The sequence below is a fragment of the Schistocerca serialis genome, chromosome 3 (assembly GCF_023864345.2).
Source record: "Schistocerca serialis cubense isolate TAMUIC-IGC-003099 chromosome 3, iqSchSeri2.2, whole genome shotgun sequence".
In the NCBI taxonomy this organism is placed as follows: domain Eukaryota; kingdom Metazoa; phylum Arthropoda; class Insecta; order Orthoptera; family Acrididae; genus Schistocerca; species Schistocerca serialis.
In genome coordinates this window covers 983,686,865-983,706,218 of record NC_064640.1, presented here as the reverse complement: position 1 = coordinate 983,706,218, position 19,354 = coordinate 983,686,865, and the positions used below count along the sequence as shown (strand labels likewise).

General features: G+C 39.3%; 1 protein-coding gene across 2 annotated transcripts in view; it reads left to right on the top strand.

Moving 5' to 3' along the window:
- LOC126471429 (uncharacterized) overlaps window positions 1-19,354 on the top strand; it is a 649,788-nt gene that overhangs the window by 355,357 nt on the left and 275,077 nt on the right. For both annotated transcript variants that reach the window (XR_007586305.1, XM_050099588.1), the window contains exon 13: window positions 8,541-8,748. Coding sequence is in view for 1 of the 2 variants with exons in the window: in XM_050099588.1 (XP_049955545.1) it covers window positions 8,541-8,748 (208 nt within the window). In the remaining variant the exon portion in view is untranslated. The remainder of the gene's footprint in view (window positions 1-8,540; window positions 8,749-19,354) is intronic.

The window sequence follows — 19,354 nt, the reverse complement described above, 5'->3', positions numbered from 1 at the left end:
GGCCCCCAAACAGACCAACACAGGGTGAAGAAACAAAGAACCATGGGGAGAGGAGGGGGGGAGGGTTGTGGCAAGGCGTGCCTACCTGCTTCAGTGCTGACGCAAGTTGCACATCTGTGAAAGCAGAAGTCATGCATGGAAGTAAAAACTGCTCTAAATGCTGTTCACATACTAATACCATCTGATAAATTTATATGTTTAATAAAGTTCTCAGTGGCAGCAACTGCCTCATCACACATTTTCATAATGTATTGCACAATAAGTGAAGTGCAAAAGAATAACAAAGTAGATGACAATGGCTACCTCACACAATATGGTCAGCTACCTAATGTGTGTGTGTGTGTGTGTGTGTGTGTGTGTGTGTGTGTGTGTGTGTGGGCGCGCGCACACGTGCACGTGCGCATGCATGCACATCTGATCTGCACTGAAAGAATGGACCTCTGGTCATCACACCACATTGATATATAGAGGGTGAAGAAAAAGTGCTGCACTTGGGAGGTCAACCTGCAATTCATCATCCAGATTCAAGACAAAAGTTCACATAGCAAAATCAGATCAGGTGTATTTTGAAAACACATGTATGAAAATGAGGAGCTTGCAACATTGTCACACCAAGCAATACATCGGACTGTCAAGAGGAATGTGTATCACCCCACACTATCATACCCCCTTTCATAGCTCACTGAGTAGACTGCTGGAACATCAAACCAACATCTACCAGGAACCTATGTTTAGAACCCTCTTCAGAGCCCTTTTTATTTTTTATGTGTTGATTCTGTAGTTCTCATCATTTATAAGCAGGACATCATGTTGTCTCATGACAATATCCTATCACATGACAGTGGGATCCATTGAACTGCGTGCCTGTGTCTACTACTCGCACGGTTTACAACCATAACTGGTCCTATGGAGTTCACATTGGCCAGCTTCTCAAAAGAATACACTAATGATGAGTACATTGATATTATTTTAGAGCTGGGTGCATCCCATAGCCAAACTGTTGCTGCTGTTCATGCGTAGGCCATATCCTTAAAGTTGCCAGCCTGATAAGAATATTTTCTCCTGGAGCAACGGCTTCAGGGAACCAGTAATCTTTGTCCACAAGTAACAGATAGAGGTCATCCAAGAACCAGATGTACATAAAAAGAGGTCATGACTCTTGAAACTCTTCACCAGTCACTTTGTTGGAGTACCACTAATATTGCAAGGCAGTTCCAGATATCCCAAAGACTGGTTGTTGAAGTGTTGTAATATGAAGAATTGCACAGCTCAACACCAGTGGCCAGAAGAATGCATTCAACGAGTACAGTTTTGTGAATCGCTTTTGCACCACGTGTAAGGTAATGAACATTTTATGAAGAACTTAATGTGGACTAATGAATCTAGCTCCTCTCATGAAAGTACTTTCAACTTCCACAACAGCAGAACACAAGCCACATGTCACCTATGACACTTTGTCATAAACCTGTGGGCTGTAATCGTGGGAGGAATGCCTTTCGGCTCTTACCTATTGGCGGACAAGTTGACTGTGCCATTGAATCATATGTTTCTTTGCAGTACTTTACCGGATGCATTAGAAAATGTTCCACTTTGTGTTTGGTGACAGCTATGGTTTCAGTCTGATGGTGCACCACCACACTTTGGAATGAATGTGCATAACTATTTAAGTGAAGGGTTTCCAGGGAAATGGATTGGTCATAGAGGTCCAATATTCTGGCCTCCACTTTCCTCAGAAGGTCCAATATTCTGGCCTCCACATTCCTCAGACATTAACCCCTAGATTTTTATTTGAGAGGAATAAATTTATACTACCCCACCCAGGACTGTACACAATCTAATAGCTCACATGTATGCCACTTCGGCAGTGAGGGATGCAGATGCAAGGTGGTTGCTTTGAATATCTTCTCTAAAGAGAATGTTGCTCATATGTGTATGTACCACCTCTGTGAAGATGAGCCTGGACACCAAATATACAGAATGGATTATTGTGCATAGCATAATGTGCAATATAGTGTAACCTACCTCTTGTGTTTTTTGTATCTCACTGGATATGGATGAAGTTACTGTATCCACTATTATTTTATATTGGCTTTATTTGTGTCATTGATGAAACAAAGTGGTCATTTACATCAGTAAGAAGTTCATGTTATGTCTTAATGCTAAAATAAAGGTAACAGTAACAGAAAGAAATATGTGAAGTGCCATATTATGGTGGAGGTGTAAATGAGATACAATTTGATGCTTTAACTGAAAAACAAAGTTTGGCTCAAATGCAACTCAAACATTGGCGTGTCTGCATACCCATTCCCCATGGCATTGCCTCATCTCACTAAGCTAATGGGACAGCTCTGGCCAAGTGCAGAGGTCATGCTATCTGTTCTTGACCATGCTGCAAACAGTTACAGCATTGTTAGAGCCTTGTTTTTTAAATTGCATTTCTATTAAACCTGTTGGTGGGACCAGGTTTTATAGATACTCATTTGTGTTCAATTGGGATCAGGAATCACATGCCAGCTGCCACATGTGGCATTTATCTTCACCCTGTGTGTGTGTGTGTGTGTGTGTGTGTGTGTGTGTGTGTGTGTGTGTGTGTGTGTGTTCGTTTGAACTTCTCCAAACTAACAGCCATCAATAATGTGTGATGACAGAAGGTCCATTCTTTCATTGTTGATGCACACCAAGCCCAATCTCCTGTGGGAATCTGAAATGGTGAGTCATGGGTTCAATGGAAGGGTAATGCTACATTAGTAGTGTGTAACAGGTTGGAAATTTGGGTCGGATGGGAAGTGCACTTGGATTGCAGAGGTAGTTAACGCTACCACATGCACTAAGCAGGAGATCCAGACCTGTGTCCTGGTCTGGTACAAATATCCACCCGTTACCATTTATACATTTCAATGCCCAAATGTGTCCAACATTATTGGAAGCCTTTGAATAATATTTGTATGGCTGCTGGATCATGTAAGATATCTGTTCTTTCAGACATATCTGAAATAACAGACGCAAGATACACACACACAAAGACAAAAAAGAGACACACTATGAAGGAACTACCATAATGAAATGAAAATCAGTGGATGTGATGTACATGTACATGCAAAGAAAGGATTACAGTTTCAGAGAAACTGAATTACTTCTTCAAGAGGAAGATCTTCACAAATTGAGCAAGTCAATAATGTGTTGGTCCACCTCTGACCCGTATGCAAGCAGTTATTTGACTTGGCATTGATTGATTGAGTTGTTGGATGTCCTCCTGAGGAATATCATGTCAAATCCTGAGCTGGTTGGAAGACCCTACCCATAATGCTCCAAACTTGGCAGTTGGGGATAGATTCAGAAAACTTGCTGTCCAAGGTAGGTTTTGGCAAGCCTGAAGACCAACACTAGAAACTGTCACCATGTTGGGTGGGCATTTTCTTGATGAGATGTAAGCTCAGGACAGCTTGCCATGAAGGGCAACAAAACAGGGTGTAGAATATTGTTGACATCCCTTCGTGCTGTAAGAGTGCCATGGATAACAACCAAAGGGGTCATACCGTGAAATGAAATGGCACCCAAGACCATTACTCCTGGTTGTCAGGACATGGGTGACAGTCAGGTTGGTGTGCCACTGACATACGTGGCATCTTCACATATGTCTTTGCTGATCAACAGAGCTCAGTTCAAAGCAGCACTCATTACAGAAGACAATTCTACTGCAGTCAATGAGATTCCAGACCCCCATGACCAGCAGTGACATCTCTAGAGATGCCCTGGACAGTTGTGGGATACCAACCTGAATGTCACCCACCATACAGTCCAACAGCAAGGAGTAATGGCCTGAGATGCCATTTCATTTCATAAGTGGATGCCTTTTATGGTCATCCACAGCACCCTTACAGCACAGCAGTGAGTCGACGATGTTCTACACTTTGAATTGTTGCCTTCTTGGCAAGCCATCCTGGGCTGCAAGATAAAGGCCCACCTGTACACATTGAGAGTTCTCACTGCTTGTCTTTCAGCTTGTCAAATCCTACCTTGGTCAGCAAGGACACTGGATCTCTCCAAAATTGAAAACATTTGGAGCATTATGGGTGGGACCACCCATAGAGCTCACAATTTTTGACCTACTGCACCAGTTCTACAGAATTTTGACACAGTTTCCTCCAGAAGGACATTCAAAAATTCAGTCAACCAATGCCAAGCAAAATAATTGCTTGCATTATTGACTGTCTCAGTTTGTGAAGCTCTTTTTCTTGAGTATATCATTCAGTTTTTCTGAAACTGTCATAATTTGTTTATCTGTACATGTACTTCACAACTACTATATTCCATCACACATAGGTAATGCCTTCGTGGTGTATTATTTCCTTTTTTGTTCTTTAGAGGGTGTATGTATGAGGTCTGTTTGAAAAATATCCAACCTATGGCCGGGAAAAAAATTGGCTTATGTGCAGCATTGGACTCCTAACTACCCTCAAAGTAGTTCCCTTTGGACTCCACACACTTCTCCCAGTGATGCCACCATTGTTGGAAGTGTGCCGAAAAAGCCTCTTTCAGAATGGAGTTTACCTCAGCTGTCATTGCTGCTATAATGTTCTCCTTTGTCTGAAATTATGTTTCTTTCAATGGCCTCTTGAATCTGGGAAACAGCAAGAAGTTGTAGGGGCCAAATCAGGAGAGTAAGGAGCCTGTTGAAGCACAGAAACCTGTTTTTTTGCCAAAAAAAAGTCTGAATCAAGTGCGAGGAATGTGCTGGAGCATTGTTGTGATGGACATGCCAATTTCCTGTTGACCACAAGTCTGGTCTCTTGTGCTGCACAGCATCACATAGGCAATGGAGGACACCCATGTAGTACTCTTTGGTGATTGTTTGACTCTGTGGTGCACACTCAAAGTAGTCAGTATCACTTTGGTGTTGCTGTGCACTTTTCAGGCTTTGTTTGATCCTGATGGTGAGGAAAGCTGTCTGGGTCATGCCCTTACACCGAGGTCTCTTCGCCAGTGTTTATGGTGTTCATAAAGTCATGGTCACTGTTTGTGGAGTCCAACATGGCCTGTGAGACTTCAGCATGAAGTTGTTTTTGCTCCACTGTCAGCAACTTCGGCACCAATCAACAGTGACACTCTCCTCATGGCAAAATCTTTGGTCATAACAGAATGTGCCAAAAATGTGCTGATGCCCACCTCTTCCACCATTTCTACCACAGCATTCACTTTGTCAGTGACCTGGTCATTTCAGCATGTTGCTGGCCAACTAAAGTATGGCTCACTCTCCAGCTATGTGCAGCCATCTTTAAAACAGTTGTATAACTCCTTAATCAGCGTGATGTCCATACTATCATCACTGAAGGCCCTCTAAATTTTCGAATGGTTTCAATCTGGCTGTTGCCCAGTTTAGGGCAAAATTTTATGCAGTAGCACGGCACTCTTGAAATAAAAGACTGACATGAGCATTACATACTACCTCATTCAACTGCTGCTTGCCAGCAACTGACGCTGTCAACAGGTGGGAAAAAGTTGATGCATCCACATGAAGGTTCAAGGTGGGCTCATGCAATTGTGCCAGATTAAAATCCATCAGGTATTTGCAAAGAAATTATTCTGTCCATGATTTTCCATTGTTTAAATTTTAAGTACATAGCACATATTAAAAAGTTATATCTTTGTCATTCTACAATATACTTTCATGCTACAAGGCATGTTACTGGGAACATGTACACACAAGATCTGTGATACATGATACTTACTTCCTTTCATGTTTGTGAGCTCAGTGTATTATGCAGCTATGATGATCAAGTTTTTCAGAGAGATAGATGAAAAATCATGAAGGCTGTAGACTAGATTAGATTAGATGTACTTTTCATTCCAATTGATCCATAGCGAGGAGATCTTCTGGGATGTGGACCATATCAGAAAACAAGAATACACTCTACAGATCTCAAATGAAACTGCTCTTGTGAATGTAGAATCAGTAAAAAAAAAAAAAATAATCAAATAAGCATACTTACATTTAAAAGGATATAAAACTTATCACCAAATATTAAATGTTCAATACACTTAGAGGTGTATGATAATTCTTAGGTTATTGTAGCCACATATCTTCACATAAAAAAAATAAAATTGAAAACTTTTAGAGCACTTATTTACAATGATCACATTACTGTACAAAATTTGTACAGAGATCAGATTGAATGCAATGTTCACATTATGTGGTATTATTAACAACATATACACATCAATCAGTTCTGCTAAGAAATTCACCAATGGAGTAGAAGGAGTTGGACACCAATAAGCCCTGTAGACTCTTCTCAAACTGAACTTTATTATTAGTTAAATTTTTATGGCTGCTCACATGTTACTGACAATGTGTATTGCTGAGTAGTGGGCACCTTTCTGAACCAAAGTGAATGACTTTAAATCTTTGTAAAAGTTATTTCTATTTCTGGTATTGATTTCATGAACTGTGCTACTGGTTTGAAAAAGATATATTTCTAATGACAAATTTCAATAATGAATAACGATATTGGGAAGCAGTAGTAAATATCCCCAGTTCCTTAAAATGCCATCTGCAGGGCCTTCTTGAGTTCACAACACAAATAATTCATATTGCACATTTCTGGGCTTGGAAAACTTTAGCTTAACTTGATGAGTTACCGCAGAAAATGATTCTACATGACATACTGGAATGGAAGTAAGCATAGTACACTATCTTCTTTTTTATTTTTTATGTCACCTATTTCAGACATAGCAGACAGAGATTTGTTTAGGTGCTTTAGCAGTTCTATGGTATGTTTCTGTCAGTTATATTTATTATCAAGCTGTAATTTCAAGAATTTAACACTGTCGACTTCTTCTATCTGCTTGTCATCATAATTTAGGCATACAATGGAAGGAAACCTTTGACAAGTTTTGAACTGCTTATAGTATATTTTTTTAAGGTTTAGTGATGGAGAATTGGCTAGGAACGATTTATTTATCATCCACGAAAATTTCATCAGCCAATCTTTCAAAGGCCAATGGAAGGTCATTGATATACAGAGGAAAAAGTAAGGGCCCTAAGATGGAACCTTGGGGGACACTACATGTTATTTCGTCCCATTTAGGTGATAAATGATTGCTTAATATATCTTTCTTCCCTATTGGCACCCTTTGTTTTCTATCAGAGATATAAGATTTGTAATGCAAAGGCAGGAGTATTATCAGGGACTGATGATAGCTCAAAGAGTGTTAATGTGTGCAACATATGAGTGATTAGTGATTAGAAATGAATGAATAGTGTGATGTTAGTTTTGGTGTTGTCAACTAACTTGTTTGCAAGTACGTATATAAAGAAGGAAGATTATAAACACTGCATAAATCCGTTGGAAACTAGACTTGTTAGTAGACAAATATTTGTAAATAGGAACTTCCTAGTAATGGCATTTTGTCATTGTATCAAGCTCACATGTCTAGTATCTATGTAAATGTTACATATGGACAAATCAACAGTTCACTAATTAACTACAATTGCCATAAACCTTATTTGTTGACACTTACAATCAAAGATGCACAACATAATATACAATTTATAGTTATGCACTCTGGTATGAGAAATATAAAATTCTGAAATGATGATGAAATCAAGATCCTAAGCTGTTGATAGGTGTTGATACACATCAAAAGGTAAAATGGAAGATGTGTGCCCCAACCGGGACTCGAACCCGGGGCCTCCTACTTACATGGCAGATGCGCTATCCATCTGAGCCACCAAGGGCACAGAAGATAGTGCGACTGCAGGGATTTATCCCTTGCATGCTCCCTGTGAGACCCACATCCCCAACTTTATGTCCACACACTATATTCATAGTGCCTCTGCCCATTACACTCATTACTCGCGGCAGACAATCTTACCGATTCCCGTAAGAGTTCAGGCAATGCATGTGCATCCAGCACAGAAGAAGGTCAATGGCCAGATAGCCTTAACTATATGAAGATGGTATCTGTTCTTTTGGACATGTCTGAAAGAACAGATACCAACATCATATATAAAATTCTCTCTTGTTTCAGAGTGTTCAGCCAAGTTGTCATTTACATTTTATGCACACTGTTTCAGTGACCAACCCAGTTATGTTCTTCATGCCAAGAAAACCTATATGATCACATTTCTTTGATATTCAGTCTAGTCAATATTAAAATGGTTCATCTGAAAGTTTGGGTCTTTACTCATAAAAGCAATATTTTATGGCAGTTTTATAGGTCCACTGCAAACATTGAAAACTGTTGCACATAAAAAGAAGAACTGCATGATAGACCAACTGCAATGATATACATGTCAACTAATTTCATTGAATAAGGCTGAATTTTAGTAACAATTAACAATGTTATTTGACAATACTAAATTTGTAATTTTAATTACAGATCATTACACTCATCCATGTAAAGAAATAAGAAAATGATTTAGAAGGAGCGGTGCTGTAATCAAATTGAATAATGACTTATATACAGAATGCTATTGGTATGACATTAGCTACAATATTATTTTGATTATCATATGTCTTTTGTTGTGTTTTCTTTTTCAGCCTTTAATACTCTACAGATTTTGCACCAGGAGTTTCATATTAACCACCAGAGTGTTGATGCACCACTTTCCTACCAAGCAGTACTACCTACTGATATTGGCACACCAGCGCTATTTAATGTTGATTCAGCAGCACTACTCTCTTTTAGAGGAAATTTCACAAAGAAGTGGGGGTTGCAACTTGCCCGTACAAATCAGTTTGATTTATGGTAAGCGTTTTATTTTTAAAAAGCCTTTATTGAGTATGCAATATGACATCAGATACAATCCATCATCAGAAAATAATACTCATACCTTTTGTTGAAACTTGGTTCTTTGGTGTTTATTTGATTTATTACCTACAGAACTTAATGCTGGCAATATGAGAAGATTTGACACAAGTCTCAGTATGTATTATTTTTATAAAATAGTTATATGTAGAATGTTTCATATATCTGTAATGAAGATGACATACTGAAACTTACTGGCAGATTAAAAGTGTAATTCAGACTGAGACTCAAATTCAGGACTTTGCCTTATGCAGGCAAGTGCTCTACCATCAGAGCTGCCCAAGCACAACTCACGCCCCGTCTTCACGGTTATACTTCCTCCAATACCTCATCTCCTACCTTCCACTTGCCCATGAAAGGCAAAGGTCCCAAGTTTCAGTCTTGGTCCAGCACACAGTTTTAATCTGACAGTAAGTTTCATATCAGCACACACTCAGCTGCAGAGTGAAAATTTCATTCAAGATGACATACTATTACACAGTTAAAACAAAGTGAGGCTGAACAGTTACTCTCTGGTACGTCTGCCTAAACAGAATATTTCTGTTTTGAAGTTTTTATATATAGTCTGTTTTCTGCAGACTTATGTAAAAAACCTAATTTTCCATATATGTTATACCTGCAGGTGACACATTTCATGTGAAACAAATTTCTAATGTCTGTGAAAAATACCTTATACGAGAATATATTTTGTAAGGTTAAAAACATTGTATATAATTTCAATATGAACTACACTCAGCATACTTGTGTTATTTTATTTTAGAAGAAAGGTCTCATAGCTACTCTTCCTGTTATATTGTTGGATATTAGAAGACACAATGAAAATCTTGATGCAATTGGCCCTGAAAGAAATTCAAGGTATTTCAGCAGGATCGGTAAATCTTTTAGGAGCTGGTAGTATAGACTAATTCAGATTAAACATTTCCTATAACAGGTGTCCAATTTTTATTGATTGCAGAGATACAGCTGTTAGGATGTAGCCCAAACAAATATTCACAGTAGGTGTTAAGAAAGGCTGTTTATTAAATTCAAAGTTGATTTTTATCATTGTGTTCTCTTTTTCTTTGTGGACTTTGCCTCCTAACCATCCACACAGACCAAAATCTAAAGGGATAAGGTTTCTGATCCTTGGTAGCCAAGGAACATGACCATTTCTGACAATCAAACTTCCAGGGGAAGTTAAGTTTAGATGATTTATCACCTGATTACTAAAATTTTCAGGGGCCCTTTCATGCCAGAAGAACATACACATCTTTGCAGCAAAAGAAACCTCTTCCATAAATACTGGAAGCTTGTTTTCAAGAAATTCTTGGCAATGAGGCCGCATAAAAGAATGCAGTAGCAATTATGGAAGCTCATTTTCAAGAAAGTATAGTTAATGAGGCCACATAAGACAACACAGTAACACAACAGGCTCAATCAGTTGATTGTCAATCATAACATAATACACCTTTACAAAGAAGCACTCTCAGAAATGTGCCTCCATAAAGGCATATAATTTTTGTTTGAATATGAAAGTGAGTTACAAGTGTTATTGATAACATCATAGGTGAAAGTGGTTTCATCATGAAACAATATTAATTGGATGATTGGTTGGTTGGTTGGTTGATTCGGGGGAGGGAAGTATGGGGAGTAAAAGATGGACAGGGATACCAAAGTTCAAATATGGTAAGCAGATTCAAATGGGCATGGGTGCAGTATCTATGAAGAGTTGAAGAGGCTTGCACAAGATAGGCTAGCATGGAGAGTAGCATGAAACAGTCTTTGGATTGAAGAGTGCAACAACATTTAATATAATGGAGTGGAACCTGACAAGTCTACAGTACTTATGTTGTGCCTGTCTTCTTTCCAGTGAAGTACAATAATTACTATGTTGCTAAAGTTTTGGAGTATTTGTGGAGAATACTCCACAAATAATTTTGCTATATCATTTATATTGTAGTATTCTCATCTCCAGATCTCTTCCCTTTCTTCATACCTCAGACAGCTTTACACATTTCATCTGGCATTACTTACAAAATCTCATTACTTTCATTATTCTCTATCTCATGAACTAAAATGAAATAAATTATTTTATTTTTTGTTAATTACTGTACAAGCTGTGATCTCAACTGATGAAATGTGGTGTTTACCAAAAATAAATACCTGTTATTTTCTCTTCACATTTTTATTGCTTGTAGTTACTTCTCTTTTCGGCTGGTCCCAGCGGAGGTTCAAGTCCTCCCTCGGGCATGGGTGTGTGTGTGTGTGTGTGTTCATAGGATAATTTAGGTTAAGTAGTGTGTAAGCGTAGGGACTGATGACCTTAGCAGTTAAGTCCCATAAGATTTCACACACATTTGAACATTTTGAACTTCTCTTTTCTAATTTTCACTGTACCTTCTCACATCCTCTTGAAGAAATCCATGAACAGCTTTGTTTCGTTCAGTATATTCTATCATGTTCTTGAAACTCTCACATTCTCTTCAGTAGTTGCTTCATTCTATTTAAGATTTTTTTTCTTTTGCTTTCTTCATCACTGCACTGTGTTTTAATGTTTGTGCCAATATCTTTGTTAAATAATAGCCACTTTTGTCTATGCCTGTATAACTTAAATTTTCTAAGGTGCTGAATTTGTCCATTTAATTTAATATAGTATATCTCTTTATTCTTTGATAAATTGTCATAATCTACATAAATGGCTAACTGTCTAATGAGTCTGTTCTGTTCAAGTTGTCTATCTATTTTTATTCTACTTCTTACAAGTCTATGATTACTTGAAACTTGGACTTGGATAGGACCATCACATCCTGTGTGATTTCTTTATGATTTGACAAAATGAATTCAGGTTTGATTCTCACTTTGTCCTTCTCAAATCCATTTTCTATTTGCTTTCTCCCAGATGGACAAGCACATTGTTCTTTTTTCAAATTCCACAAATATTTGATTTGTCATTTCTGGTATCTACCTACAGTTTCCCACAGAAGAAGTATTATTTAGTTTACATTCTACTTTTGTATTTAAATCCTTCACTACAATTTTATCATGAAATCTGCTGTTTCTTATTTGCTTGAGTAACCCTTGCAGAAGTGTTTCACATCCTAATCGGAATGCCAACATGGTTATAATTTCCATTGGATATATTTTATTTTTAATTTTTAAATCAAGTTTCACAATTCTCTCTGAGATTCCTTCTACATGTGCAACATTGTTTTCAAACTTTCTGTTTATAAAACAGTCTACACCTGAAATTTCTGTGTGCTCTGTTCCTCTGTAGTGAAACATGTGACATATTTTTTATTCGATTTTGTCTTAAGTTTTTGACCACACTTCTGGTAACCTTACTACAACCCATATCATGTTATTCAACTCTTCTTGGAACTTGACTAACCTATATTTGGAGTACAGACTTCTCTAATATATTGTACATAAGTTAAAAGTAGCAGCTGCAAATGGTTTTCTGATGTCCACATTACTGGATACATATTATAGGATATTCAGCCTAATTTTGTGTGGTTGCATGTGGGCACAGAAGATGATGGATGTGCCCAATGATTGAAGAGTCTCCTCAGTCCACTATTCCCAACACTTTCTCAGGTGGGGAGGAATACTAGTATCCCAGGAACTTGAACCTGCAATAGAGCCTCTGATAAACTCACCCATAATACACTTGTGTGTCAGGTCTTGCAGTGTTTTGTGTCACATGAAAAAGGTTAAACATTGGCAGAGGAATGTTTACAGTGGTCACAATATAAATGTGAGCACTTCTCAATCCCAGAACTTGGGATTACCACAACCAGTTATGTATTGTTCATGTGCCAGCAGCTCCCTAAAATCTGTTGTAAATACGCTAAGGTGACAAAACTCATGGAATAGCAATACACACATATACAGATGGCGGTAATATCATGTACACCAGGTACAAAAGGGCAGTGCATTTGCAGAGGTGTCATTTGCACCTAGATGATTCATGTGAAAAGCTGTCTGGCATGTTTATGGCTGCACAACAAGAATTAACAGACTTTGAACACAGAATGGTGTTGGAGTTAGATGCATGGGACATTCCATTTTGCAAATTGTTTGGTAATTCAATATTCCAAGACCCACGGTATCAAGAGTGTGCCAAGAATACCAAATTTCAGGCATTACCTCCCATTATAGACAACGCAGTTGCCTACGGCCTACACTTAATGACCAAGAGCAGCAGTGTTTGCATAGAGTTGTCAGTGCTAATAGACAAGCAACACTGCATGAAATAACCGCAGGAATTGATGTGGAACATACGATGAACATATCCTTTGAGACAGTGCAGTGAAATTTGGCGTTAATGGGGTAGGGCAGTTGAGGACAGATGTGGGTGCCTTTGCTAACAGCACAATATCGGCTGCAGCATCCCTCCTGGGCTCATAACCATATCAATGGTACCCAAGACAACTGGAAAACCAAGGCCTGGTCAGATGAGCCAGAATTTTAGTTGGTAAAAGCTGATTTTAGGGTTCAAGTGTGATGCAGATCTCACAAAGCCATGAACCAAAGTTGTCAACAAGACACTGTGCAAGCTGGTGGTGGCAGCATAATAGTGTGTTCTGTGTTTACGCGAAATGACTGAGTCCTCTAGTCCAAGTGAACCAATCATTGACTGAAAATGGTTATGTTCAGCTATGTAGAGATCATTTGCAGCCATTCATGGACTCTGTGTTTGCAAACAATGATGGAATTTATATGGATGACAATGCGCCATGTCACTGGGCCACAACTGTTTGTGATTGGTTTGAAGAACATTCTGGACAGTTCAAGCAATTGATTTGGCCACCCAGATCACCCAGCTTGGGATGTGATTGAGAGGTCAGTTCCTGTACAAAATCCTGCATTGCCAACACTTTTGTAATTATGGATAGCTATAGAAGCAGAATGGCTCAATATTTCTGCAGGGGACTTCCAACAACATGTGGATTACATGCCATGTCAAGTTGCTGTGCTATCCCAGGCAAAAGGAGGTCCAACATGATATTAGGAGGTATCCCATGACTTTCTTCACCTCAGTGTAATATCATTTAATATTCAGTTGGTCATTTACCCATAACATGTTTGGTCCATTCATATACATTTTCCATCTAGTGATCAACTAAGGTTGTTTTCTTGTGACTACTAATAGCTATATGTCATGAGTATCTCAACTGGACATCAAAATTAACTTTGGTTGATTCCCTTAATCCTCACAATGATGTAACTGGGGGATCTTTTCCTGATTCTCTGTAAAGTCGCCTTTTACTGAAAAGTTCTTGGTATCTTTCTGTATAAGTATACGTATTACTAAAATATTTCACCTCTCACTCATTTGGTGCTTATTTTTAATATGTACTGATATGTTACCTTTGATTAATGGGTGCACTTCTTTCACATGGTTCAAGTTTTCATAGACGTTTCACAGAAAATTCCATCCCTGACAACATTGTTGTTAACAGGACATCACCCATCTTTATTATACAATAGTTGCATATTTACAAGTAAAAAACAAGTTTATGGATATTCCAGAGGCTTCTTTTTTCCTACTGCCCAAGTTTTGACTTTTCTGGCTAACACACACACACACACACACACACACACACACACACACACACCGTATATAGATAGGTCATTGTAAGAATTATTGGGTTGGTGCATAAGTTTGTAGCATTTTTCCATAAGCTTAATAAACACAATAGATATTCATATCACAGACTTCAGTCATCAACAATACATTCTCCTTCACTATTTACAACAGTCGTCCAATGCTGGTGTAACTTTTTGATTCCACAACTGTAGCAATCTATAGTTTGGAGGTGAAGAGCTCATCGAGCCATGTTTGGAGTGCACTATCTTCTGGAAAGAAAGCTTCTTAAATATTGTTTGACAGAGAGCAAAAAAGGTGTCAGTCTGAATGTATAAGAGCACATGAATAAGGTGGGTGTGGAATAACTTCCCAATCCAACTCCAGTATAGTGTTTTTGTCAGTCTAGCAGAGTGCAGGTGAGTGTTATCGCAGAGTAGCATCGCTTCACACAGTCTCCCTGGTCATTGTTCTTGGACTGTATCTGCAAGATGTCTCAGTTGTTAACAATAAATGTCATCAGTGATGGTTATACCTCAGGGAAACAATTAATAGTACACTACACTGCCATTGTTCTACCAGATGCATAAAATTATCTTTTATGGATGCGCACAGGTCTTTGTATGGGAAGCTACTACTTTGTTTAGTACAACCATTCCCTTCTTTTCCTTATGTCAGCATGAAGTGGTCATTTACCATCACCTGTAATGATACAAGGTAGGAATGGTTGGTGCTGTTCACAAGCCAATTCATGACAAGCAAGCAGAGATGCACATATGGCCACCCGCTGACTTTCTGGCTGCCTCCACTGCTCTCTCTCGTCTATTGAACTGAAGCATAAAAACATGTCAGAAATGTTCCAATTTCTCCACTTGGCACTCCATTTTATATCATCCACAGCTCCACTCACTATCTCAAACTGACAATATGACAACATGTCAACTCAAACAGCAACATTGGACTACAAATAAAAAATGACAATCAATAAATAAACACATAGCACCTGGAATACCAACATGCCAAAAAAAAAAAATACAAATTTGTGCACCAACCAAATAGTTATCATTAGATGTTTCACATAGGAATCAATCACCATAACTTATCTACCAAAAATATTATTTTAGTATGGGAAGTAAATACTTGATTTCTATATTTTTTCATAAATTAACCCATATACCAGGTGACTATGCTAAATGGGGACAAACTGCAAGAAATGACCCTCTGAGGTTAAAGATCAAAAAAATTCACATGGAAATATGGTCAGAAATAGGACTCTATGTAGGCATACTCATTGGAGATCAAGATAAAATATCTTTGACAGGGTAGATTTCAGTGATTGAAAGGATACATGAGAATACCCTAGACAAGGAGGAATGCTCTGTCTGTACTAGTGTTGTAGCTCCACACTAAAGAGGAAGTCACCATTAATGTCTACCCATACACTGAGGCTGAACCGGTGTTGATGGTTTATTGCCACTCAACCATGAGGATTCTTCATAGCCCATAGATGGGTGTTGTGAAGGTTGACAATAATGTCCCTCATATAGATAGGCACATCTGTGAAAAGGATGGATGACAAATATCCCAGAACAGTTGTGATTGTGTGTCAAATTAGTGACAAAACCATCACCGCAGATGCAAGTCTCTAGGTGAGCCTGCAAAAATTATAAGTGATACAGATAAAGACAGCTGTAATGGAGAATGTTCCACATGGTCATCTGGCATATGTGTGCTGGTGGGTCACCTGACTGGTGCTGATACTGCTGTTATATTCAACAGTGTTGCATAGAATGGACTTAGGGTGATGCATAGGGGGGCATCCAGGATAGTTGCTTCACTGAGTAAATAAATACCAGAATTAGTCTGGTAAAAACCCCTTGGTGTTCACTGTCATATGTTTACAGGTTCCATTACAGTCAAAGTCCCAGAGGGATGTCACTACTGGCCATTAAAATTGCTACACCAAGAAGAAATGCAGGTGATAAATGGTATTCATTGGACAAATATATTATACTAGAACTGACATGTGATTACATTTTCACTCAATTTGGGTGCATAGATCCTGAGAAATCAGTAGCCAGAACAACCACCTCTGGCCGTAATAACTGCCTTGATACACCTAGGCATTGAGTCAAACAGAGCTTGGATGGCGTGTACAGGTAAGCCTATGCAGCTTCAATACAATACCACGGTTCATCAAGAGTAGTGACTGGCGTATTGTGATGAGGCAGTTGCTCGGCCACCATTGACCAGACGTTTTCAATTGGTGAGAGATCTGGAGAATGTGCTGGTCAGGGCAGCAGTCGAACATTTTCTGTATCCAGAAAGGCCCGTACATGTGGTCGTGCATTATCCTGCTGAAATGTAGGGTTTCGCAGGGATCAAATGAAGGGCAGAGCCATGGGTCGTAACACATCTGAAATGTAACGTCCACTGTTCAAAGTGCCATCAATGTGAACAAGAGGTGACCGAGATGTGTAACCAATGGCACCCCATACCATCACGCCAGGTGATATGCCAGTATGGCGATGACGAATACATGCTTCCATTGTGCGTTCACTGCGATGTCACCAAACACAGATGTGACCATCATGATGCTGTAAACAGAACCTGGATTCATCCAAAAAAATGACGTTTTGCCATTTGTGCACGCAGGTTTGTTGTTGAGTACACCATCGCAGGCGTTCCTGTCTGTGATGCAGCGTCAAGGGTAACCGCAGCAATGGTCTCCGAGCTGATAGTCCATGCTGCTGCAAATGTCATCAAACTGTTCGTGTAGATGGTTGTTGTCTTGCAAAAGTCCCCATCTGTTGACTCAGGGATCGAGACATGGCTGCATGATCCGTTACAGCCATGTGGATAAGATGCCTGTCATCTCGACTGCTAGTGATAAAAGGCCATTGGGATCCAGCACAGCATTCCGTATTACCCTCCTGAACCCACCGATTCCATATTATGCTAACAGTCATTGGATCTCAACCAACGCGAGCAGCAATGTCGCGATATGATAAACCACAATCACAATAGGCTACAATCCAACATTTATCAAAGTCAGAAACGTGATGGTACGCATTTCTCCTTCTTACATGAGGCATCACAACAATGTTTCACCAGGCAATGCCGGTCAACTGCTGTTTGCGTATGAGAAATTGGTTGGAAACTTTCCTCATGTCAACATGTTGTAGGTGTCTCCACCAGTGCCAACCTTGTTTGAATGCTCTGTAAAGCTAATCATTTGCATATCACAGCATCTTCTTCCTGTCAGTTAAATTTCTCATCTCTAGCATGTCATCTTCATGGTGTAGCAATTTTAATGGCCAGTAGTGTATTAGCAGGCCAGAAGCCAGCAGCCAAGAAAGCAAAGCATTTCTGCCTAAGACCTTGGCTGCCCATGCCTCAGGTCCCATGTGATCCTTTACTATGTTCCTCTTGGTCAAGGACTGTGACTCAGGCTTCCTTACCATGGGAAGCCTGCTGAGCCCAGCATCATATGTAGGGAAGGTGAAAAGGCTGTGAGTGGTTTCTCAACAGCAGTGAGCTTAATTAGTGGAACGAATCCAGAAAATAAAAATTTTGAGTATTATATTCTCTCCAAACATGGGGAATTTACAGGGTGCTTTGAGGGGGTCTTGCAAGCTCATATATGGTAATTGTTAATACATGATAGTTAATTTTGTATTTAGAGGTGCAGTTTTACAATATTTATATTTGAGCATAGGCTTTCCTGGCATATACTGTTGGTGAAAAGCTGTCACACTTATCGCCTTCTGGTGAAGTTTCAAGACATGCAGATGCTGTTACATTTATGCTAGCATTTTGCCCCCTCCACCTGGCTATGGGCAGCTGGGTACTATTCTGCTGGTGGGCAAGGTGGGGGTGAGGCTGCAGTGGTAGGGGTAGAGGGTGGACAGTTTGCATCTCTCTGTGGGCATTCCACATGACTCCTGTTGTATAGCCATTAATGTGTATTCCATGCCACACTTACTTTATATCCTTCAATTCAGTTGACCAGATTCTTGTGATCCCATATTTTGGTGGATTACTTAATGATGCTATTCCATTAATAACTGACTGCTTGGCAAAGCACCTTGGTGTTCTGAAAGTCAAGGGTGTGGTCTTCATTGATGCTATGCTCTGCTATCACTGATTTGTCTGTCAGTTCCAGTTACACATGCCAGATATTTTCCACTGAGTGATTCAAAATACAGCAATGCATTTACCCAGTGCACTGTTGGCCACTTTCACAGGTGATGGTGTATATTCCAGATACATTCACTTTTAGTGGGTTTTTTTGCAGAGCCAAGCCACTCTTTTGTCTTTGGCAGTGGTCTCAAGGCAATTTTTATATTGGATTTTTCAAGTAGACACACAATTTTAGCTGAGAGTAGTAACAAGTACAGAACGAAAGTGAGTCTCATGTCTTCTTCTTCCTCTTGTCAATTTCAAGCATATTGTCTCTTGTTGAATGCCGTAGTAATCTGAGTTTTGCTGTGCCTATTTTTTGAAATACTTCCTTGAGGTGTTGTAGTTTGTCTGGGAGACATGCACCCTATGTGCCAGGGTAGTCAGCACTGTCTGCCATTGCATTGGAGGTGGCAACTCATTGCATGCAGATACAGGTCTGTGTGTGTCTTCTTCATGTATACTTAAGTTCTAGTATACCATCTGCCTTCTTCCTTATTAGCATGTCCAGGAAACGGAGACAACCCTTCTCCTTTATTTCCATAGTGAAAGCAGTGTTTTGATGGGGGCTGTTAAGGTGGTCCAGAAGTCCATGCAGCGTCTGCCTGCCAAACTCCCATACCACAAAAGTATCGTTGACAATGTTGAAGAAGTGTTCCAGTTTCTGGTAAGTGGTTTAAGTGCCACTTCCTTAAAGTGTTCCATATAGAGATTTGCAACCCCATGGATGCTCCATCCATCTGTTCATAAAACTCTTTGTGGCACTTGAAATAGGTGACTGGCAGTGCACATTCAAAG